This window comes from Jaculus jaculus, chromosome 18 (assembly GCF_020740685.1).
Source record: "Jaculus jaculus isolate mJacJac1 chromosome 18, mJacJac1.mat.Y.cur, whole genome shotgun sequence".
Classification (NCBI taxonomy): Eukaryota; Metazoa; Chordata; class Mammalia; order Rodentia; family Dipodidae; genus Jaculus; species Jaculus jaculus.
In genome coordinates, this window is record NC_059119.1 from 47,312,189 (window position 1) to 47,337,544 (window position 25,356).

The 25,356-nt window shown below is 47.9% G+C and overlaps 1 protein-coding gene across 1 annotated transcript in view; it reads right to left on the reverse strand.

The window, feature by feature from the left end:
• Nucleotides 1–25,356, reverse strand: part of Prkce (protein kinase C epsilon) — a 607,312-nt gene that overhangs the window by 188,796 nt on the left and 393,160 nt on the right. Inside the window, exons 3-6 of the mRNA XM_045137520.1 lie at nucleotides 23,418–23,577; nucleotides 19,854–19,888; nucleotides 17,500–17,585; nucleotides 12,608–12,737 (exon numbers count right to left, since the gene is read on the reverse strand). Coding sequence (XP_044993455.1) covers nucleotides 12,608–12,737; nucleotides 17,500–17,585; nucleotides 19,854–19,888; nucleotides 23,418–23,577 — 411 coding nt within the window. The remainder of the gene's footprint in view (nucleotides 1–12,607; nucleotides 12,738–17,499; nucleotides 17,586–19,853; nucleotides 19,889–23,417; nucleotides 23,578–25,356) is intronic.

The window sequence follows — 25,356 nt, forward strand, 5'->3', positions numbered from 1 at the left end:
ACCCTGATGTTAGGAACTAAAGACTACATCAATGGAGATTAAGTCAGTGTTCGTTCATTGTCAGTATCTCGGTCTTTTCTAATTTGGCTTATCAACTCAACACAATTCCAACAAACTGATTCTAAAGTTCACCCAGAGAGGCAAACGGCACCACAGTCCAATTTCAAGACGTCCTATAAAGCGGCGGTAGTCTGGACCGTGTGGATGGCAGAAAAATAGGCAGGTCACCCAAATAGCAGAGAGACCCACAAAATCCTACTCACTAGATCTCTGACCAAGAAGCAAAGGTAACGCAATGGGACAAGAGAAGTCCTTTCAATAAACAGTGCTCGAGCAAACTGATGTCCACCTCTAATAACAAAAATCAGCATAACTCTCAATCTAGACACAGACCTTACACCCCTCATAAAAGTTAACTCAAAATGGCTCGTAGACCTCAGGGTAAAATGTGAAACTACAGATCCTTCAGAAACTAACAGAGGAAGAAATCTAGGGGACCTTGGGAATGGGTGAGTCATTTTAGGTGTGATTTATCAAAGAAACTAACAGCAACAGAGATGTCACCAATATTGAAAACCTGTGCTCCACAAAAGATACTGTCAAGAGAATGAAAAAATGAGCCACAAACTGGACGGACATATCTGCAAGATGTGCCTCTTAGAAAGGACTGGAGAGATGGCTTAGCGATTAAGCGCTTGCTTGTGAAGCCTAAGGATCCCGGTTCAAGGCTCGATTCCCCAGGACCCACGTTAGCCAGATGCACAAGGGGGCGCACACGTCTGGAGTTCGTTTGCAGAGGCTGGAAGCCCTGGCGCGCCCATTCTCTCTCTCTCTTTCTCTCTCTCTCTCTGCCTCCTTCTCTCTATGTGTCGCTCTCGAATAAATAAATAAAAATAAACAAAAATAAATAAATAAATAAATAAATAATATGATCTGGGCACATTGATGCAAGTGTCCATCTGTTGTTGGGTAAATGGACTTGGTGTGGGCACTGATGGTAAGCCAGCGTGGCTATGTATGGAGCAAGGACCTATGGGAAATGCCTATACTTGCTACTCAAGTTTGCTATAAATATATATATATATATATATATATTAAAGGCTACTAAAGTAATGAGGAACAAAAAACCGGTTTCTGGGATGAAATCAAGCAGGCTGGGCCAGGCCTCCAACTTTCTCTGCAATAAAAAAGACGGCTCAGGGCTGGAGAGATGGCTTAGCGGTTAAGCGCTTGCCTGTGAAGCCTAAGGACCCCGGTTCGAGGCTCGGTTCCCCAGGTCCCACGTTAGCCAGATGCACAAGGGGGCGCACGCGTCTGGAGTTCATTTGCAGAGGCTGGAAGCCCTGGCGCGCCCATCTCTCTCTCTCTTTCTCTATTTGCCTCTCTCTCTCTCTCTCTGTCACTCTCAAATAAATAAATAAAAATGAACAAAAAGATTAAAAAAAGAAGAAGACGGCTCGATGGTCTGGAAGGAGGGAGAAGAGAACAGACCCCAGCTGCAGCCGTGGCTGAGAGAATTCAGCTGCGGTGGACGGAAGATGGGAGGCTAAAGGAAATGTGGACTTGGAGAAGCGGGCAAGGGGTTGTCATCTCTCTTAACTAAACAAGCAAGAAGACGCCCCACCACAGCCCAGCCAAGGAGCTGACTGGCCTTGTGGAGTTATGACTAATGACCGCTTGAAAACTCCTCGGGCTGATGGCACGCCCGGCACTCTGGAACTTTCCTGCCCCTCAGCAACAGCTGCATTGGCCACTCACTCACCTCACCTGCTTTGCCTAACAATCCCATGACAGCACTCCCCTGCCTCCGGGGAAGAAAGGACAACATAGGAAACCAGATGAAGACATTCCTGGCAAGCACAGCTGACTTGCCCACATAGCTTAGCCACTGGTGCCCTCTGGTGGAGAAATGCCAGACCTGTTCATCCCAGCAAGGCATGCATAACCCAGCAGCTCTGCTTTTTATTTAAAAAAAAAAAAAAGAAGGAACAAAAAGAAAAGAAATCTGGGCATTTTCCTGCAAAGCCAAAGAACCCAGGTTCGATTCCCTAGGACCCATGTTAGCCAGATGCACAAGGAGGCACATGCATCTGGAGTTTGTTTGCAGTGGTCAGAGGCCCTGGTGCACCCACTCTCTCTCTTTCTCTGTCAAATAAATAAATAAATAAAAATAAAATATTTTTTTTTAATTTTTTATTTATTTATTTGAGAGCGACAGACAGAGAGAAAGACAGATAGAGGGGGAGAGAGAGAATGGGCGCGCCAGGGCTTCCAGCCTCTGCAAACGAACTCCAGACGCGTGCGCCCCCTTGTGCATCTGGCTAACATGGGACCTGGAGAACAGAGCCTCGAACCGGGGTCCTTAGGCTTCACAGGCAAGCGCTTAACCGCTAAGCCATCTCTCCAGCCCAAAATAAAATATTTTAAGATAGCCGGGTGTGGTGGCGCACGCCTTTAATCCCCAGCACTCGGGAGGTAGAGGTAGGAGGATCGCCGTGAGTTCGAGGCCACCCTGAGACTCCATAGTGAATTCCAGGTCAGCCTGGGCTAGAGTGAGACCCTACCTCTAAAAACCAAAAGAAAAAAAAAAATTTTAAAGAGAAATCTAATCACACATCAACCAAATCAGACAATATAAAACAGTGGCAGCGAAGGAGCTGTGTGGAGCCAGGTGGTAAAGGAAGGAGGTCAGTCCAGAACTGAGGCAAGCAGGAACCAACTCCGGAAGCTGAGAAAACACCAAGAGGCTTCAGACCAACAAAGGAAGGCAGGGAATGCTCAGTCCAGGAAAAAAAAAGAAAAAAAGTGGGGAAATATTTACATTCATGTGGTCAAACCAGCTACTCATATCTACCACACACATGCACGCGTGCACACACATATGTCCTTTTGCCATTATCCCTTTCCATTTTCATCCTTGTACACATGCACACACGCATCACCCACCCCCACACCACATACATCTTTTACCATCACCCCCTCTCATTTTCTTTCTTGTGCACACACACACACACACACACACACACACACACACACGCACACACACACACTTTTACCATCATCCCCTCTCGCTTTTTCTTCTCTTGTCCAGACACACTGACAAGACACTCACGCACAAAGACGCACAACTGTTGAGGATCCCAAAGCCAAGGGCTGTTGGCCTCAGATGTCACCAGGCTCACAACCCTAGGCTGCCTGATCATATTTATTTACACTGGTTTTACCGGGGTGGCAGCGTGCCAAGGAGCAGCGGTCCCTCTGTCCAGCCAGGGGCTATTATAAAAGGAGAATCCCCAGTGTCCTGCTGCCCACCCAACTCATCCCATGGGTGCTGAGCACCTTCCTGTGTGCAATAAGGCAGCAGCAGCCGCATTGCAACAGGGCAGCCCCGGGTGTAGCCACATCAACCCGCATCTTCTGTCCCCCACCCACTCTACCGTCTTTGAGAGACACTTTGCTGCCCAGTTTCCACCTGAGAAGAGCCAGGCAAGCACGAATCTTTTTATTTATTTATTTATTTATTTATTTATTTATTTATTTATTTATTTATTTGAGAGCGACAGACGCAGAGAGAAAGACAGATAGAGGGAGAGAGAGAGAATGGGCGCACCAGGGCTTCCAGCCTCTGCAAACAAACTCCAGACGCGTGCGCCCCCTTGTACATCTGGCTAACGTGGGAACTGGGGAACCGAGCCTCGAACCGGGGTCCTTAGGCTTCACAGGCAAGCGCTTAACCGCTAAGCCATCTCTCCAGCCCAGGCACAAATCTTTTAAAGCAAGCCGACCCTCTGAGGACTGCGGTAACTGGGCCCACCTAAGCCACAACCTCTCCTTGTGTTACAGCGATGTGGCTATTTGTGAAGCGGGGACAGTGGATTGATTCCGTAGCAGGCCACCAGCAGACATGGTCCTCCAACGGAGACTAAATCTACCTACGTTCACGCTCCCTAACTCTGCCAGACACCACAGAAAGGGTTCTAAATCCACCTTGAGCCCTCCTGGGCTACGACAGTACTGATCACCAGCTTCCTCTTCCTCTCGCCTACTTATAACGGGGTCCCCTCAAGCCTTCCCAATCCTCCTCGCTCAGGTTTAGCCCAAGCCACATTTCCTCCAAAGCCCCTCTAGACCACCCAGCCATGCTGGTTTCTTGGACCCACTTGTTCCCACCTATTCTGGGCTGATTGAATCATTGTCTTTTAACTTATTGTAACATCCATGTAAAGTCCCCAGTTTCTAAAAGGCTAAACCCATACTTAGCCTCCAAGTTCTCCATCATGCCTTGCCCCAAACAAGGTGCCAAGCCCTTCGGTGGGCTCCTACTCGGGAAACTAGCAAGCAGAAATGAGCCAACTTTCAGACCCGAGGCCAGCTGATAACTGGTAACTGAAAAAAAAAAAAAAAAGCTTGGCACTCGGGCTTCCGCTGAGCACGCAAAACTAAATGCCAATGCAAAAGGTGGCATAGCAGCTGGTCTGTATGGCTCATTTAAAAAAACCAAACACCTGGGCTGCAGAAACTATTCGGTGGTTAAAGCACTTGCTTGTAAAGCCTAGCGGCCTGGCTTTAATTCCCAAGGACCCACGTAGAGCCCGATGCACAAAATGGCATCCGGGGTTTGTTTGTGGTGGTAGGAGGCACTGGTACACTATTGCCCTCTGTCTCCCCTCTCTCCCTCTCCAAATAAAATAAATATATGAAGAACATGCTTGTGTGTTAAGCAGACCTTGTGTAACTCAAACGCCAAAACAGACATGAGCTTTCAAAACGGGCTTCCGGGGGGCCTTTCTTCTGTATTTACACATGTGAACAAGGATGTATATTGAAGGTGTTTATGGCAGCCTGAACAAAGGTAATGGTGACTAAGAACTGTGCATTTCCCACAAGAGAGCAAGGCTTGAATAATCCTTGAGCCACCACAATGTGGACTAAAAAAGCAGTCCTTAAGAAGAGTGAAACAGAGATTGGAGAGATGGCTTAGCGGTTAAGGCGTTTGCCTGCGAAGCCTAAGGGCCCATGTTCCACTCCCCAGATCCCACATAAGCCAGACGCACAAAGGTGACGCATGCGCAAGGTCGTGCAAGGAGGCGCACATGTCTGAAGTTTGAGTGCAGTGGCCAGAGGCCCTGGCATGCCAATTCTCTCTTGCTGTCTCTCTCATTAAAAAAAAAAAAAAGGCTGGAGAGATGGCTTAGCGGTTAAGCGCTTGCCTGTGAAGCCTAAGGACACCGGTTCGAGGCTCGATTCCCCAGGTCCCACGTTAGCCAGATGCACAAGGGGGCGCACGCGTCTGGAGTTCGTTTGCAGTGGCTGGAAGCCCTGGCGCGCCCATTCTCTCTGCCTCTTTCTCTCTCCGTCTGTCACTATCAAATAAATAAATAAAAATAAACAACAACAAAAAAGGAGTGAAACAGACTCCTTTGCACTGACTTGAAAACATTCCAAGATATATTGTAGGCAAAGAAAATTACAGAGTACATGGGGTTTCACAAATGTTTTTGTGCTAGCATGTTGGACACGGGGAAATACAGATCAAAAGGTGCATGAAAACCTCCATCTCCGTGCCGCTCTATGTTCTGACATGGAGAGGAAGAAATGAACATATGAATGATACAGAATGCTCAAAGATGAGTGCCGAATTGGCAAGCAATTGAACGTAACGAAACGTAAAAGATGACAGACCATGCTGCGTCTCTGCCTCTTGGTCATGACCAATAACAGTGTCTGGTTTTTATTTTTTTTTTAATTTTTATTTATTTATTTGACAGAGAGAAAGAGGAAGGGAGGGAGGGAGGGAGAGAAGGAGAGAGAGAACAGGTGCACTGGCCTCCAGCTGCTGCAAACGAACTCCAGAAGCATGCGCCCCCTTGTGCATCTGACTTACGTGGGTCCTGGGGAACCAAACCTGAGTCATTTGGCTTTGCAGGCAAACACCTTAACTGCTAATTCATCTCTCCAGTCCGGCAAGCACTTTCTTTTTTTGTTTTTTAAATCTCAATATGCTTTTATTGGACCCAGTAAACTGTAATGCTGATGTAATTAAAGAAAATGTAAATGATGGGCAAGAAGATATGTATATGCTAAAATATATCAAAACACACTGCAACCTACAGCTAACACAGAATGGAAGAACAAATCCATGCAACAAAACAGCCCTGAAACCCACTAATATTTTTTGTTTTGCTTTTGGTCTTTAGGCAGGGTCTCATGTTGCCCTGGCTGGCCTCAAACTTGACATCCTGATGTTCCTGCCTCCACACCCCAAGTGCAAGGATTAAAGACTCCTTTAATAATAATACCACCATGCCATGCTGAGGATCACAACAGGGCTCTTGGTGTTCCAGACAAGTACTTTACCAGCTGAGTTTTATCCCTATCTTTTTTGAGATAGGGTTTCACTGTAGCCCAGGCTGACCTGAACTCAATCTATAGCCCAGACTGGCCTCAAACTCATGGCAATCCTCCTATCTCAGCTTCCCAAATGCTGGGATTAAAGACGGGAGTCATCATACTGGGTGTCTCCCAGACCAAATTTTATTTGTGGCAAGTGTGTCACACTTTTGAGATAAGGAAGAACTATCTAAGAAAATCACAGAAACCACTAACCTCCACTTATAAACTAATGATAAAGTCAGAAATTGAGGTTTGTTTGTTTTGAGACAGGGTAGCCCAGGTTGGCCTTGAACTTGTGGCCATCCTCTTGCCTGTTTTACAGGTGTGAGCCACCATGCTTGGCAAACTTTTTCTTTGTTTGTTTAAAATTTTTAAAGATATTTTTAATATATTTATTTATTTGTAAGCAGAGAAAGCAAGAGAGAGATTGAGAATGGGTACACCAGAGCCTCCAGCCACAGTTGCAAACAAACGCCAGACAACTACCAGCAAGCACTTTCTTGACACACTATCTCCCCAGGGCCCCACACTTTGTTAAGTGCTCCCTGAAACTTTTACAACGAGAATGTATTTGTTACATATGACTGGTGCTCTTTGAATTCTAACAATACAAATAAACATTGAAGGCATGACACAGGGGTCTAGTTGTTGAAAAATAGCAAAGGGCTGACTTTCCAAATGAGTGATGACAAAAGCTCTATTATAGGTCCTTAGTAACTTTAAATATCCAAAGTACTTTTATATAAAAAAAGATTTTAGGGGTGTAACATCTGCTGCTGTCTGGATAAATGTATATGCTATGCTTATCAAACTGCCCAGTAAGCACTTCTCTTAATATTCACACCCTTATATTAATGCTACTCTCATTTTGGGTAGAGAATCTGCTCTTTTCAGATGGCAGTGACCTTGGGACGACTCAGAAGGTATCATAGTGCTGGAAAAAAGTGACTGGAGTACTGAGTAACATCTCAATCACACCTTCCAAGGCTCAGGGTCTAATGCGGAAGAGGTGGCGAAATAAGAGCCAAAGGAAGGGTAGGACTCCTTACAACGTGCTCCTCCAGACACAAAATGGCCTGGATATCCATGACCTCACAGTGCCTGACACTACTTACACAAGACCATCATAAGAGGAGGAAAAGATCATGACATCAAAATAAAAGAGAGACTGATTGAGATGGGGGGGATATGATGGAGAGTTGAATTTCAAAGGGGAAAGTGGGGGGAGGGAGAGTATTACCATGGGTTATTTTTTATAATCATGGAAAATGTAAATAAAAATTGAGAAAAAAAAAAGATTTTAAAAAGCCGGGTGTGGTGGCGCACGCCTTTAATCCCAGCACTCGGGAGGCAAAGGTAGGAGGATTGCCATGAGTTTGAGGCCACCGTGAGACTCCATAGGGAATTCCAGGTCAGCCTAAGGTAGCATGTGACCCTACCTCAAAAAATAAATAAATAAGTAAAAAGGAAAAGAAAAATACAAGAAAAAGAAGATAAAAGAGGAAAGAAGACCCAGATGTCTCAACACTTGGGAGCTAAGGCAGGTGTGGGGGGGGAGGGGGTGTTGCCTGAGACCTTGTCTCAGAAAAAGAAGAAAAAAAGAACGAGAGGAATGAGGAAGGAGGAAGCCCTTTCTCTATGGCTCTGCGTGGCTGCCCTTTGAGGGCGCTCCTTTCATGCTCTGGGAAGGCATGAGACTTGTGGAAGGCAGTGAGGGTGACCTGTTTGTGGGGCCTCAGCCATGCAGTAACCAAACCAGAACGAGGGTGGCTTTCTCTGCCCCTAAACCTGCAATCTTCACAAGCTAGAGCACCCCAAGGGTCCAGTCAATTTCCATTACCTCCCGCAGACACCACGCGCCTTAGTCCAGGCAAGTGGCCTGGGTCTAGAGTGATAAACAAGGCTCCCACAGAGAGGCAGAAGCCAAATCAGAATCTTCTCCTAAAGCTCATCCTCCTGTCACCGTGAGGAGCCGCCATGAGGCCACAGGGTCCACCCTAGGCAGGGATGACAAAACTAAGCCCTGCGGGTTAGACTGCCACCTTTGAAAGGAGGGCTGGTTTGCCGCTAAACTGACCTTGATGTCTGCCGACTTTAGGGTGGCTGTGCTGAGATGAGAATAAAGATGGGTGGGCAGAACAGACATGGAGAATGAAAAGGGATCCAGCGTCTAAATCTCTAGGCTGCTGCTGATGGTGGGTATGCAAGTATATGGAAGGCTTGTGACTCTACAGGCCCTGGACTTGTAAAGAAAGAAAGGAATGGACCCCCTTTTTTTTTTTATTTGAGAGCGACAGACACAGAGAGAGAGACAGATAGAGGGAGAGAGAGAGAATGGGCGCACCAGGGCTTCCAGCCTCTGCAAGCGAACTCCAGACGCGTGCGCCCCCTTGTGCATCTGGCTAACGTGGGACCTGGGGAACCGAGCCTCGAACCAGGGTCCTTACGCTTCACAGGCAAGCGCTTAACCACTAAGCCATCTCTCCAGCCCAGGAATGGACCCTTTTGTCCACTTGTTTAGACCCAGTGTCTTCCCGTCCTTGGCTAAGAAACTCAACTGCCCAGCTATTGTGTGTAAGCATCCTCCAAGAGCCTTTGGAGGGCAGAGAAAAGACAGCCAAAGGACACGCCATGGGATCCTGGCCCTATGCCCTGGTGCCCGCTGTTTAAGGCTCCAACTTCTCCATTTCTCAGCTGTTCAACTCAAGTCCTCACAAAGAGCATCACTGTCTCCTTCCACAGCCAACCACGTGCAGCATGTGCGATGGTGGTCCTGGTAGGCGATCTCACTGAGTAGCAATGTAGCCATCTTAGTTTATGTCAGACGCTCCGCAATGTTTGCACAATAGCAAAAGCATATCCCCTAACGACGTCCCTTTGAAGCACGTCCGTCACTACGTGGTGCGTGATACAATTGCGTTCCTTCAACCCGAGTGACACAAGGACAATCCTCGAAAGAGAAAATGCCCAATGCTTGCATCTGGGTCATGTGGACAATTTCAGGCTGCAAGTGTCCAGGGCAATCTCGTGGATCCGTCTGTCTGGCCTCAAGCTGAAAGCACTGGAATCCGTTCCCAAGAGTGGGGCCTGGCATGGATGCCAGCGGACAGCGGGAAGGGAGTAGGCGCTGGTCAAGGAGGGCCATCCAGCAATGCCAGCGACGGCGGGAACTTGGGTGAGCCTGCAGAGCAGGGTAACGGGGCAGGGATGCGACCAGAGCAAGATGCAGAGGCAGACTCCAGGGGGACCCCATGCAGCACACTGGGACTTGGCATGCTCTCATAATCACAGACAAAGACTTGGGCTTGGATCACAGCTAACGCCGGACTACTGGGGCCTCGCCTAGTCATGCCTCCATCCCACAGGGTAAGGAGTCTACAGAACCCGGGTGACTTGAGGGCCGGGAAAGATGGAGATACATAAACATTTTATGGGACAAATGACTCTGCCTGGTACTATAATGATGGATACATGTCACTATAGATTGATCCAAGTACATAGAATGGGTGACGCCAAGACCGAACTCTGATAGACCTGGTGTGGTCACGAAAATGTCGCTGGGATCCATCAATTGCAGTGCACCTTTCTCATGACCGAGATGGACAAGAGAATGAGAGAACCTACAAGATGCCTCCCTGGTACCATCTGTGTCTCCGTTTTGCTCAAGTTGACTGAAAACCACTCTAAAAAAAAAAAATTAAATCCCCAGGCTGGAGAGATGGCTCAGCAGTCAAGGCATTTGCCCGCAAAGCATGACGACCCAGGTTCAGTTCCCTAGTACGTACATAAAGCCGGATGCACAAAGTGGTACATGCCATCTGGAGTTTGTTTGCAGCAGCTAGAGGCCCTGGTATCCCTTTCCACCTTCCTTGAAAATAAATAAAATATTGAAAAAAAAAAAGTTCCTTTAAAAAGAAACAAAGATGGGCAGCAAACACAGGATGACAGCAATGGCCCACGGGATGCCTTTCTGGGGACACTACGTACATTCTAAGTTCTGAACGAACAGACTTTGCCTCCAGGCCCAGAATAGCTCAAAACCTCGCCCTGTGCTGTCTTGGTTTCCCAGCGTCCCGACTCTCCCTTCCTGGCTTAGGCAGGCACAAAGGGACATTCCTGTGATAGGAGCTAGAGACGGTGTCCCCACTCCTTCCTAACTCCAGGGTCAGTAGGGACTTTTGATAGTGGTGACATTGATGCATACAGAATGTTTTCTTCTTTTTATTTTTATTTTTTAATTTTACAGACAGAGTGAGCAAGAGAGAGAGAAAGAATTGGTGCACCAGGGCCTCAGCCACTGCAATCGAACTCCAGTTGCTTGTGCGCCACCTAGTGGGCATGTGTGACCTTGCGCTTGCCTCACCTTTGTGCATCTGGCTTACGTGGGATCTAGAGAGTCGAACACGGCTCCTTAGGCTGCACAGATGAGCGCCTTAACCACTAAGCTATCTCTCCAGACCTCCTCTTCTTCTTTTTTTTAAACTTTATTTATTTATTTGCAAGTGGAAAGAGACAGAGAAGAGAGACGGACGCAAAGAGAAAGGGCATGCCGGGGGTTAGAGCTGCTGCAAATAAACTCCAGATGCCACTTTGGGCGTCTGCCTTTACAAGAGTACTTGAACCTGGGTCGTTAGGCTTTGCAGGCAAGCACCCTAACCACTGAGCTACCTCTCTAGCCCCTACAATGCTTTTCTAAAACTCAGTCTTTAAGACATAGTGGGATCTTTGATTCCTTGGCCAGATCTATTAGTAGTTTTTGTTTTTTCTTTTAATTGAAAACCAAGTATTACATCTCTGGAGTTCTGCCCAAAACAGGCTCCTGGGTGTCCAGTAACCACAGTCACCTTTTCCAAAATGCCTCTGTTCTTCTGCTAAAATCACTTAAGACTCCTATTGAACTTCTTGCTTCTGTTTTCATCCCATCTCCTGCCAAGAAGGACTTCGGGCAGCCATCAACAGACTCAAAATGCACAGGGTCGCTGCCTAATCCTCAGGATTCCTGACTCCGTGGCAGGAATCCACCTGCGGCCAGGCCCAGTTTGAAGGCTTGCCACCATCTTGGTTGGAGGGGAACGTCTCGCTTTCCAGGGCCTCGCCCGGCCTCTGCTACCCATGTGAACAGTGCCTTCTCCCTCGGCCTCCTCAATCACTACCTTTCTTTTTTCTTTTTTTTTTCTTAAATCATCTTCTTCCCTGTTGTCTAAAATAGACTGAAAACAGTTCTCTCATACCTTACCTCACATAGTCTCTTAGTAACATTTGGTAACATTCGCCATGGATGATCAGCTCATATTCATTCATTCTCTCTCCATGTCCAAATCTTTTTTGCTATATTTCCTCATGGCTACAAGTTGGGCTGCTCCATGACAGTTCCCACGGGCGCCTTAAGCAAGCCCTTACCCAGCTCAATTCCACCATTTTCCCTCCTGCCTTGTCAGAAGCAGGAGAGGGGAGTCTCCATCTCAGTTGAACATCTCACGATCCATCTCTCCAGCCTCGTTGGACCACTGATGAACACTGTCTTCAGACTCTGAGAAGCTGTCCCCACACCGCATACCATGTGCGATCAGTGGGGGCCACTAAGCTCACTCACTGGAGCAGACAGTTCACAGAGGAGAACAGCCAAGAGAGAGAAAGGAAACCCCCAAGACACAAGTCAAATGTATGCAAATAAATCGGATCATGGGTGTAGATTACTTTATCTCTGAGCCTCAGTTTCCTGCCTGGAAATGTGTGGCCCTGTCACCTAGGCTACAACCCGTGAAGGTTAAGTAAACCATGTAAGGTACTGTCCAAACGCAAGGCTCTCCCAAGAGTCAGCTCTGAACATTGGCCAGAGATAATAAATAAATAAATAAATAAATAAATAAATAAATAAACAAGAAACCTACCTTCTATCTATTACTGCATAGCCTAACTCTTCCCTTCCACTCTACTCTATCTTTTCATTAGAACTATTCATTGGTCTCTGTAGTCTCCCAGCTATCTTACGAGACATGGCCGCACCTCTTCCCTTGTCCATAATGGCAGTCACTCTGCACCAGGAGGTCTTGACAGGTGTGTGGTTAGGAACAAGGGCTTGGCAAGGGCAAGGGAAGGAACAGTGTGCCAGCCAAATCTGGAGCTTATTTCTATAGCAAGCAAGGCTGCAAGGGCAGAAAGGTTTTGACAAAAGAGGACAAGGAAGGCATGCGGGTGTGGGGACACCACTCACCTTTACACTGCAAACCCTGCCGCAAGAGGCCCCAGAGCAAGGACCCGCAGTGGTCACAGAAGGTGGGGACCTTGTAGTTGTGGATCCCAAACTTGTGGGGCATGTTGACGCTGAACCGCTGCGAGCCCACCTGCAAGGACAAACCGCAAGATACAGCGTCAGGGCTCAAGCCTGCGTCACTGCGGGACGCCGCTGACCTCTGGGGACTGCAGAGCAAAACGGCGAAGGAGCCTCTCTCCTGGCCCAGCCTTGACTCCTGACTCCCCTAATTCCTTGCCTGTGACACGGTTGACTTGGCAAGGCCAGGCTACTCAACGGGGATCCCCTCAAGGATTTCAGCCCTCCACACAATCACAGTGCAGAGTCTGCCATACGCACCGCACCTCACACTGGAGCCACCCCTGAGGGGTCACCATGTGCCATCAATGCTGCTTGACCAGGGAAAAGAAGGCTGCAGCAACCTGAGGTGAACACAGGTTCACAGAAAGCCACATGGGGCGAGGCTGGAGAGATGGCGTAGCGGTTAAGCGCTTGCCTGTGAAGCCTAAGGACCCCGGTTCGAGGCTCGATTCCCCAGGACCCATGTGAGCCAGACGCACAAGGGGGCGCACGCGTCTGGAGTTCGTTTGCAGTGGCTGGAGGCCCTGGCGTGCCCATTCTCTCTCTCTCTCTCTCTCTCTCTCTCTCTCTCTCTGCCTCTTTCTCTCTCTGTCTGTCACTTTCAAATAAATAAATAAATAAGGAAAAAAATTTAAAAGAAAGCCACATGGGGATCTATCATGGTGCTGAGGAGCCTGGCTGCCACTTAGGACCAACGATAATCACAAAGATGGTCAAAAGAGCCACAGCCACGGGACACACGGAGGTATCAGTGTTAACCACAGGCAGGCGCCACTACCTGAATTTCTACCACCACCGCTTTGTGGAATGGAATGACTGTGGACCGCCCCCCCCCGAAGTTCACAGATGAGGGCATTCAGGCCAGGGTGACATCGATAAACACGCCTACAATCTGAACACGTGCAAAGGCAGGCAGGCTTCCGTCCCCTGCAAATTCTGAATCCCAGGCTTCTAACTCACAAGGTAGCCACTTTTTCATTCACTAAAAGTAGACAAGAGGTAGCCAGAGGGAGGAAGATGGGGGAAAAGGGTCCGGGTGTCTGGTCTGGCCTTGGGGGGAAGGGGCTCATCTGTGCTACCGACCACTACTGAGAGCCCAGGTGGGGGCCAGGAAGGTTCTATAGAAGCGGGAGCCAGCAGCCAGCATCGTCTACCTCCCTATGTCTTCTTAGCTCTTCCCTGACTGATCAGCCCTCCCTCAGACGGGCCAGTTGGCCATGAGCTACCGTGTTGGCAAGTTGGGGAAAAAGCTGCTCTCCCTACTCTGGAAAACAGGCTGGGGGCGGGGGTACCTGTGTGGGTCAGCTGAGTCCCTGTGGAAGACTCGGGAAAGGAGAGAGGAAAAGATGAGATCTGGGTACCAACACAGACTGGGATGCAAATGCAAAGTCGTGCACTCAGATGCTCCCGTGTCCGTGACGCATTCCCTGTCACCCGCTTCCAAGGAATGACCGCTTTTCCCACGAGACCGGGATGCCTCTGACATCCACAGATCCATCAAGGAGCATCCTGCTGAGGTATGCTTTTTTCCTTCCCCCTCCAAATTTGTTGAGAACAACTGTGCCCACGTGTGTAAAAACCCTCCATCGGCATTTCTGACCACTAAGGTTGGGTCGGTCACCGAGCTCACTTCATCCTTAACAGTTCAAAGATGTGGTGGACCCAGACTGAGGACAAAAAGTAGCCAGCAATAGCCCCATAAGGACGTGAGTGACTGACCAAGGTAAAGAGATGAAGTCTCAAGGGACCTCGAGGTCAGTGGGGGGAGGGGGAGCTGTGTGACACTCAGTTGGGACCAACAAAGACTCCAAAGCATGGGGCTGGAGAGATGGCTTAGCAGTTAAGGCATTTGCATGCAAGGCTCAAGGACCCATGGAGCCAGATGCACAAGGGGCCACATGTGTCCGCAGTTCAATTTGTTTACCGAAGCAGAAAGCTCTGGCATGCACGCGCTCTCTCTCTCTCTCTCTCCCTCTCCATCATTCTCTCTAGCAAATAAATAACTGATTTTTTAAAAAGATTCCAAAGCATCAGACGTCAGTGAGGAGGATGACATATGTGCACACATGAGATCATGCTAGGGTCAGTTGGAAAGAGAACTAGACACAAAGGCCACGCACACACGCTTTTCTATTTTGGAAGGCACAGACACCCGGGAAGAGCGGGACTCAGAGAAAACAGAGATGGGACAGGGTAGAAAGAGAATGCCAGGCTCCAAAGAAAAATGAAAGGAAAGAAAGATGTTGCTCCTGATTAGCATATTGGGCAAGAAGGGGTGTGACCCGCTCAGTGCACACACATTAGCCATGAGACAGGGCATGCGACCACACAAGCATGTTTGGGGGAGGGGGGAAGAACAGAGCCAAAGAGCCCTTCGGAAGAACACTTTTGTTTTCAGACGGTCTCGTTCCAGTCAGGGCTGGCCTCAGACTCGATGAGAAAGCAGAACTTTGAAAGGGGGAGAGTATTGGAAATACAGCGTTTGGGCTGGAGAGATGGCGTAGCAGCTAAGCGCTTGCCTGTGAAGCCTAAGGATCCTGGTTCGAGGCTCGATTCCCCAGGACCCACGTTAGCCAGATGCACAAGGGGGCGCACGCGTCTGGAGTTCGTTTGCAGTGGCTGGAGGCCCTGGTGGGCCCATTCTCTCTCTCTCTCTCTCTCTCTCTTTCTCTCTCTGTCACTCTCAAAGAAATTTAAAAAAAAACACTGCATTTGGAATCCCAAGTGGTTATGGTGTGCATGTGTGTGTGCACGTATGCACACGCATGTGTGTGTGTGCATGCCTGCATGGTGTGTGTATGTGCGCATGCATAGATGGTGTATGTGTGTGCATGTGTGCATGCAGTGAGTGTGCATAAATGTGTGTATTGCCTGCTTGTACATGTGTGTATTGCATGGTGTGCATGTGTGTGTGTGGTATGTATATGTGTATGCATGTGTGTGTGTATACATCATATATATATGTGTGTGTGTATATATAGTGTGTGTGTGTATATATATATGTGTGTATATGTGTGTGTGTGTGTGTGTGTGTGTGTGTGTGTGTGCTGAGCCCTCCTCCCTTAGTTCCTGGCCACTGTCCCGGGAGACAGGGGCAAATGTGGGGGCATGCCCGGCTGGAGGCATTCTCGGCTCATTCTGCCAGGGGAGACGGAAGGCAGAAGCGGACGGCAGAGGGCGCGGGAGCTGTAAACTTAGCCCTCTCCTGTGCGCAGCACAGAACCCTTCAGGACCTTTCCCTTCCAGGAAGCGAGGAAGAGCTTGAGAAGCCTGAGGTGACAAGCCAGGGCAGGACTTGTGTACTTTGCTGCCAGCAGACAAGGCACAACGCCTACCTCGGTCAGGAGGGGCCCAATAAACAGTCAACGGAATGCCCACGGGGAGGCAGAGTGTCAGACACACGCAAAGCCTCCCCTTATTCCAACGTGTTAAGACAGCAAGGACAGTGACGAGGTGCTGCGGGGTCTGAACCCACACTAGGGGCAAGAAAAGCCAGGTACCCGGACAAATGCACCCCACAAGCAAATGTGGTGCTCAGGACTCAGTCTGCCCTTCAAAAGTATGGAGAGCTACGTCAAAGAGCTTCCCCATGCTTCTTTGGAGAGAAAGCGTAAAAGCAAGAAGCGCTAGAAGAGAAATGCCTTCAAACTCCTTGCCCAAGTCATTTTGGAGAAGTAGGTAGACAGTATTTCGAAGTCGTTATTTCTGGAAGCTAAATTACTAGCCAAACCAGGGCTGGAGAGACAGCTTAGGTGTTAAGCACTTGCCTGTGAAACCTGAGGACCCGGGTTCGAGGCTTGATTCCCCAGGACCCATGAGATGGCTTTTAGCGGTTAAAGTGTTTGCCTGTAAAACCAAAGAATCGCAGTTCGATTCTCCAGGACCCATGTAAGCCAGATGCACAAGCAGGCGCACCTGTCTGGAGTTCATTTGCAGTGGCTGGAGGCCCTAGCATGCCCATTCTCTCTCTCTCTCTCTCTCTGTCTCTCTGCCTCTTTCTCTTTCTGTCTGTTGCCCTCAAATAAACAAATAAAAATAAACAATTTTTTTTAAAAAAGGTTTTAATAAAAAACAAACAAACAAAAAACCAAGAGATCAGTTCAAGGCCATCTGAAACTACATAGTGAGTTTGAAGTCAGCCTGGGTTAGTGTGAAACCCTACCTCTAAAAACCAAAAAAAAAAAACAAAAACAAGAGGGTCAAAGACTCAAGTCAAGGGCTTCTTCACATACAAGCTGTGTGATATGACGTGGGTAAAGTCATGTGATCTCTCTGTCCTAAGATGAAGATGAGAGTAACAGCCATGTCATTAAGGTTGGTATGGGATTGAGTATCAGATTATTGTGCCCAGTGGATGTCGGAGACTGTTATTTTGATTTCTTTCTACCTCCTAAGCACTTCTTGGATTGTTCGTTCTAGTACATTCCCCATCACCTCACGGTGGGGCTGGCCTCCTGCTACATGATAGGCTTCTGTCTATGGACACATCTTCGAGCCACTTCTATGTTGCAATGAGGCAATGAGATGAGAATCCATAATTTCCCTGTTGAGCTTTGGCTCTGAGACCCAGCTGCTCTTGGGGAAAAAAAATATATATATCCACATGGAAAAAACCCTGTCTCAGAGGGGCCCACATTCCATAGATAATGTCTCATGCCCCGGAAGACCATGGCCAACTCCCTTCATCTTTGATCTACACAATAAAGACGGCAGCAAGATCTGGGAGAGATAAAGGAAAGAAAGCCCAGAACTCCTGGGCTGTAAATATTTACCTCGTCAGGGGTTTCCTGTTTCTTCAGCCCGGCACACTTGGTTATGATGAGCTCATGACATCGCTTGTGAACGACGCAAGTGCAAACTGCCAACGAGAGGAACAGAAGACAGCTGAGCGACGCGGGCAGGAAGGGGGTTTTGGTGCCCCGATGTACTGAGTGCTTGGTGCAGGGGGCACAAGGGAAGCTGTGCCCTTTCTGCCACTGTCTTCATTTAAAACCCTTTTGGGCTATATGGCCAAACACTTTGCCAGCACAGCCAGGGTTCCCTAAATGCCCCTTAGAAGGATGGCACTGAGGAGCTCAAAGGGTTCTGCCAACTTTGCAAGTTACAGCTCAGCTTACCTGATGTCACCTGCCAAGGTGGGAAGCCACCCTGCTTCCGCAAGTCTCCCTGTTGCCCTCTCTATTCAAGGGGCTGTATGGTCCCTTATTCTCCCCTCATGACCATGTCACCATGGTTGGTGTGAGAGAAGGAGCCGCAGCACAGACGTTCTCACACTTATTAAAAATCCACTTGCAGGGCTGGGACATGGCTCAGTGGTTAAAGGCACTTGAGCGCAAAACCTGCCGAGCAAGGTTCAATTCCTGGTGCCCACGTACAGCCAGATGCACAGAATGGCACTCATGTGTCTGGAGTTCCTTGGCGGCAGCAAGATGCCCTGGCATTTTCATTCATCCTCTCTCTCTCTTTCTCTCTACTCCCCTTCCTCAAAATTATGTTTGTTTGTTTGTTTTTAAATTTATTTTTTTATATTTATTTATTTGAGAGCGACAGACACAGAGAGAAAGACAGAGGGAGAGAGAGAGAATGGGCACGCCAGGGCCTCCAGCCTCTGCAAACGAACTCCAGACGCGTGCGCCCCCTTGTGCATCTGGCTAATGTGGGACCTGGGGAACCGAGCCTCGAACCGAGGTCCTTAGGCTTCACAGGCAAGCGCTTAACCACTAAGCCATCTCTCCAGCCCTGTTTTTTTTTTTTTATTAGAGAGAGAGAATTGGTGGGCCAGAGCCTCCAGCCACTGCAATTGAACTCCAGACGCGTGCGCCCCCTTGTGTGCATGTGGACACAGTGCGCCGTGTCACCTTGTAAGACCTGGAGAGTTGAACGTGGGTCTTTAGGCTTCACAGGCAATCACCTTAAGTGCTAAGCCATCTCTCCAGACCGATAAATTTTTTTTCTTTTTCTTTTTTTCTTGGTTTTCTGAGGTAGGGTTTCACTCAGCTCAGGCTGACCTGGAATTCACCATGAAGTCTCAGGGTGGCCTCGAACTCTCGGCGATCGATCCTCCTACCTCTCCCTCCCAAGTGCTGGGATTAAAAGCTTGTGCCATACCTAGCAATAAAATATTCAGTGGCTCACTCATGCCAAACTTTAAATTTTTCCATTGAATGTAATGCTGTATGTTGTGGCTGTGGGTCACTGGTGGTTGAAAAGCAGCTCATGGTTTCCATGAAAGTGAGATCCCAGTTAGCTCATGATGGAGGAGGGGACAGAAGGACCTTCTAGGTCTCACCACAGGGAAAGTTCACCATGGTCACACTGTGCCTCCACCCTCCGGTTTTGTACAGCTTAACCTTGCACTTGCAGGCCATTAACCAGAGGAATAGAAGCCTCAATGCCGTGCTGGAGAGATGGCTTAGCGGTTAAGCGCTTGCCTGTGAAGCCTAAGGAGCCCGCTTCGAGGCTCGATTTCCCCAGGACCCACGTTAGCCAGATGCACAAGGGAGCACATGCATCTGGAGTTTGTTTGCAGTGGCTGGAGGCCCTGGCATGCCCATTCTCTCCCTCCCTCTCTCTCTCTCCCTCTTTCTCTCTCTGTCACTCTCATATAAATAAATAAAAATAATAAACAAAAAATTTTTTAAAAAGAAGCCTCAATGCCTCCAAGTGAGCTTTAAGCGTCATTAATGGCTCTCCAGTAGAGACAAAAGAGTTGTCAAGGACTATTCCATGCTAGTGACTGCTGTGCAGGCCAGGGGGCGGAGAGGAGAATTGGGAGCACACGCGCACACACACATTCACACTCACACTGACCCAGCACAGGACAAGCAGGCTTCCTAAGAGCCTCTAATTGAAGAGTCGTGCCTCACTCAGAGATCCCAGTGCTACCTGCTGCCGTGGCCACAAGAGTCCTGGCATGCTTGGGGATGCTAGAAAGTCCCATTCTGCTAAGGCACATACATGTGGGAGTGTGTAGTAGCCATGCAGGGGCAGAGCGATTGGGTATCGTGCCCGCTTCTTGGAGAGGGACAATAATCAAACTGCAGAGCCTCTATATATCACCAAACCTGGCACAAACTTCCACAGGTTCCCCCCCCCAAAAAAAGTCATTTCATAAAATATCCCTTACCTTGACATTGGTATCCCTGTTTTCCTATGACACCCCTGGAAAGAAAAACACAGCCCTTTCAGAAAACAAAATGTTACTAGGTTAAAAAAAAAAAAATACAGTCACCCAATTCTGGTCACCACCCATGTGACGCTGAGTCCTGTGGAGTCTACCTGCCTCTTGAAGGGTACCTTAAAATGACTTCTGGGAGGCCATCAGGGGCAGCCCCGAATTTGGAGCAGGTAAAAGGCCTACCAGTGTCTTTATCGGTTTCCTGTACAAGCGTCTATGCCAATGGGTGAAGTTGCATTGTGGAAATCTACAAACAACCATCCTTTGACTGGTGTGGTGGTTTGAATAGATGGTCCCCAGTATATTCAGTGTTCTATTAGTTAATAGTTTGTATCTGCAGCCACGTGGCTGGAGGCGGTGTCACTGGGCAGGTCTTGAGGTGCGGTGGTGGGTTTGAGATTTCAGTCTAAAGCTATGTGAAGTGTGCCTAGCTAGAATTCCTGAAGTGTGCTGTGCTGTGTGGCTTTTAGGCTTGTGCTTCTCTGTGTGTGTGTGTGTGTGGTCCTGTGAAGGCAGGCCAGCTTTTCCTGCCATTATGGAACTTCCCCTGGATCTGTAAGCTTCAGTAAATCCCTTCCTCCATAACTGGTCTGGAAGTTCATCTCAGTGAACCTGAGGCCATCACTACACCTGGACGGCTTCAGTCAATCCAACATTCGCCTATTAGTGGATTGAAATGTCATTCCTCATCTCTCTGCCCCAGGATACGTCCTGAGCTCTCCAACCATTCAGGAGTTCTGGCAGGCATATTCCCTGGAGGTTCCAAAGGCTCCCAACAGTTATGGGAAGTCTATAGTCTATTGGGAGTTCAAGCAACCATTTAGGACCCCCCCCCCCAAAAAAAAAAAAACCTTTGATGGCCAGAACAGGTCCCTGAGGTGATGTTGGAAGTCAAGCTGGAAACAGGACAATTAACCCCACCCTGTCCTTAGCATACCTGTGCCCTGGCTAGGTTCGTATGGAAACTTCCTCACTTGCTAACCCCCACTGGATCCAAGAACACGTTAGAACGCTCCCTGAACTTAGCGCTCAGGGCATTCTCCATTGCCCGTAAGTTTCGAGGAGATTCAACCTGTAGGACCATCCACTCAATTAATGACCAATGTGTGGGCCACTGAGGCAGGACAGTGAGCCAGTGCTGGAAAGGGGAGGCATCTGTGGCAGAATGCTGTTTCTGCTTCCAGTGGGTTTTATCTTTGCTGTGCAATTTCAAATGCCCATGCCAGCTTCCATGGCTTGTTTCTAATAAGGTTTTCTTTTTTTTTTTTTTTTTTTTTTTTTTTTAGATTTCTCTTTATTCACTAGAGACAGAGACAGGGAGGGAGAGACAGAATGGGTGCGCCAGGGCCTCCAGCCATTGCAAACCCACTCCAGTCACACGCGCCACCATGTGCATCTGGCTTATGTGGGACCTGGAGAATCAAACCTGGGCTCTTAGGCTTCATAGGCATGCACCTTAACTGCTAAGCCATCTCTCCAGGCACTAACAAGGTTTTAAGACCAGTGGCTCTTAGAATCCAGGAATCCTCAGAGCCCAGTTCCAATGGCCCTTGGCTGACTTCATATTAAAACTCACCCCCATTCGTTCTCCCCACTGGATCTAAACATGCTGGTCTTCCATATCTGAGCTTTTGGAAGCGGAAGCACAGATAAGAGAACATTCCAGAAAGGCTGTTGGGATATCAGGAAAACATGAACCTTAAATCAGGCTCACCTGGGTTGGAGTCATGCCAGTGACAACTTCCCAGACAAAGGACATTAGATTCATCTAATTTTTCATTCTAAGCATCAGTATTGCTAGTGGGATGGGGTTTATCCTACATACTTCTTGGTATCCTACATACTTCTTGAGAATAAAAATATTTCTCTTTCATTTTGATTTTATAATTGTTTTTATGAGAGTGTGTGTGTGAGAGAGAATTGGCACTCCAGAGCCTCCAACCACTGCAACGAAACTCCAGACCCATGTGCCACTTTGCGCATCTGGCTTTATGTGGATACTGAGGAATCGAACTTGAACTGTCAGGCTTTATAGGTAAGTGCCTTTAACCACTGATAACCACTGAGCATCTCTCCAGCCCAGGAAGATTTTACTAGATAATGTCTGGTGCCTAAGATAGGCATATTATGGAGGTTCACTAAGATTTCTCCTCCAAATCCAAGAGTGGCGCCCACATCCTCAACCACACACACACACACACACACAAAAAAAAAAAAAAAAAAAGCCTACAACCTTGTTCCTTCACAAAACCAGCCATGACAGGAGAAAGCCCACCTCTGTCAGGCAGCCTCCCTCGAGCATTCCAGATGCTTCTGCTCTGGCTCCTCTAAGATTTCAGCATCTCACTTAGAACATTTCCTGAGGCTTGCTTTATGTGACAGATGCCAGCCACTAAGTCGTTTTCCACTTATGGAAAGGTTCAAATTCGCATTAGTGTAAGGAAGAGAACAGGCCCTTACATATCCCTTCTATTGCCCCAGTGGTCCCTCTGTTTTATCTCTACCCGTGTGTGGCCTTCTCTCCTTCCCAGGTTATAGCGTAACAAGTCTCACATACCATAGTTCGTGTATAAGTAATTCCACCTGCCTCTCTAAAAGATGAGGATTGTTTAAAAAGAAAAAAAAAAAAAAAACAACAAACAGAGCTACATATCATGAGTAGTTACTGAGTCTCAACTACATAAATAGTATAAACGCACCAGGATCCAGTTCTTCTCCCATTTACCCCCATTCATCATGTGGCACGCATAACCTTGTGGAAAAGTCTTCAGCAGTCAGATTAAAATTTTAAAAAATAAGGTAATTAACACCGTTTTTGATTTTTATTGTTTCAGTCTATATAATGATATTCATTTATTTAAAAAAACATTTTTATTTGAGAGAAAGAGAGCAAGAAAGAGAGAATGGGCACATCAGGGCCTCCAGCCACTGCAAATGAACTCCAGATGCCTGTGCCCCCTTGTGCATCTGGCTTACATGGGTCCTGGAGAATCGAACTGGGATCCTTCGGTTTTGCAGGCAAGCGCTTTTAACCACTAAAAGCCATCTCTCCAGCCCATGATATTCATTTTTCACCTGAGGCAAATTCTACTAAAACTTTAAAATCTCAGAAATTCTTCTCCACTCTATGTTATTCAAGGAAACCCTTACTGTTACCACACTGATGCTTAGGAGAGCTTCACATCACGACAAGAGTCGAGGACAGCCACGATCTTTCCTTATTAGAAGTCTCTCTTTGAAACTTTAAAATTAGAGTTCTGAAAGGATGTCAGAATTCTACTGCGGAACAAGACTCCAGCACACTTAGGTTTTTATTAGAACCCTCTCCTTTGTTTCAAGTCTAAATACAATGACTTTTTTCTGTCTAGGAGAAAAATCATCATTTCACCCATCGTGGGAAAATCTTTACCATTCACATCAGCATTTTAAGTGAAAATTTATAAACGCCCCCCCCACCCAACCTCCTTGTCACAGAGAAGTCCTAAGCGGTGGTTCGAGAAGAGAGGGGCTTACCAGATGAAATCTCTGCAGTGGGAGCAGTAGGTGGGCTGCCGAAGGTAGGTGGCCATGAACTTGTGGCCATTGACCTGGTGGACCCTGCGCCTGACGGCCCCTTGCCGCTTCCTCGGCCGCATCCGCTCTCTGAACACACGTTCTTCATTGTCTTTAGGGGCTGCGGGAAGGATGAGAGCAGAGAAAAAAACCACGTGAGTTACTGAGCCTTGTCCTTGAACATCTCAGGTGAGGGGTACGCAACCGGGTGGGAGGTAGACTTCCTGCTTCCAGACGGGTTGAGGGGTCTGAGGAGTCAGTGCTAGGCTGGAGGAAGTGAACCCACAGAGTGCACAAACCCCAAAATGCACATTTTCCCAGTGGGCCCCCCCCTGCGTGCTCAGAGTCCATTTCAACCTGGATTCTGCTCCCAGCATGCCATCCTGTTCCCCCACACACACCTCCCTTGCACATTTTGAGGGCCCGCGGATCCAGGCTTAAAGGTCCAGAATCTAAGCCCAACTTCTCAGCAGTGTGGCCTGAGACAGACGGCAGTCCTTTCCCCCCTGAGCCACTTTCTTTAGAAAAGACAAGCACACTGCCATCCTCGTGGGCTCTGAGGAGTAGCAGCTGTCTAAGAAGTCTGGTTTCATCCCGCTCCCTCATACCCAGCCTAGGACCATCAACTTTTCCCCAAAGATCAAATGAGGGCTGGAGAGATGGCTTAGCGGTTAAAGTGCTCGCCTGCAAAGCCTCAGGACCCGTGTTCGACTCTCTAGATCCCATGTAAGCCAGCCGCACAAAGGTGAGGCAAGCGCAAAATCTGCACATGCCCACTAGGTGGCACAAGCGTCTGGAGTTTGATTACAGTGGCTGAGGCCCTGGTGCACCAAGTCTCTCTCTCTCTAAAAATAGATAAGTAAATTTAAAAAGACCTTATTTTTCCCTTTCCTCTAACTCTGAGATGGTCCCACACCTAAGAACGCCCTGTAATGGGGATTACTAGATGGTAATAAAAATAGTACAGACACTACGCTTGAATTTTCCATTTTTTAAAGATTTTTTATTTTTATTTATTTATTTGTTAGAGACAGAGAAAGGGAGGGAGGGAGAGAGAGAGAGAGAGAGAGAGGCAGAGAGAGAAGGAGAGGAAGAGAGAGTGAGAATGGGTATACCAGGGCCTCTAGCCACTGCAAACGAATTCCAGACGCATGTGCCTACATGTGCATCTGGCTTACGTGGGACCTGGAGAACCGAACCAGGGTCTTTAGGCTTCTCAGGTATGCGCATTAACCACTAAGCCATCACTCCAGCCTGAATTCCCCATTTTTATGAGCAAGAAAATATCTTTAAAAAATCAAATGTTTCTAGTACCCTTTACTTGCTATGATCCTGATCTACAAAAGTCCAGTCCTGGGCATCATAAGCTAGGGGACAGAAATGTGTTTTCTGGAAAACACTCTTTCTTTACCTCTTTCTACAAAACTCCCTGTAGAGTACAGTGCAGGAGTAAGACAATCCATGATGCATGGAAGATGCTAGATTTACCAATGCGCTGGCGGCTTGCATCCTGGAAAACTCTATTTCAGTGAAAATGGTGATAAGAACAATGTAATTGGCTCAAAGGAACTCTACCATGATTGTGGCTAGAGTCCACCCAGAGAGCTTTGTGGCTCAACGCTGCACAAATGACCAGCAGGAAAATCGAATGTCCTAAACTGTGTTTACTCTCATTTCACTGGGCAGTATGGCCCCAAAATGAATTAACCTGCATTTATTTTCATCGGCCTCTTGGAAAGGTGACAGACACCTGGAGGTTGTGGGAATGGGTGGAGGTTAGGCCTTTTGTTCAGGCCAAGAGGACAGCAAGGGTCACTCCTGTAACTTGGGGGTCTGTGTGAATGGAGCTTACCCCAGAGATTTCATCAACTCTGCCTCAGAACACATCTGTACAGCCTAT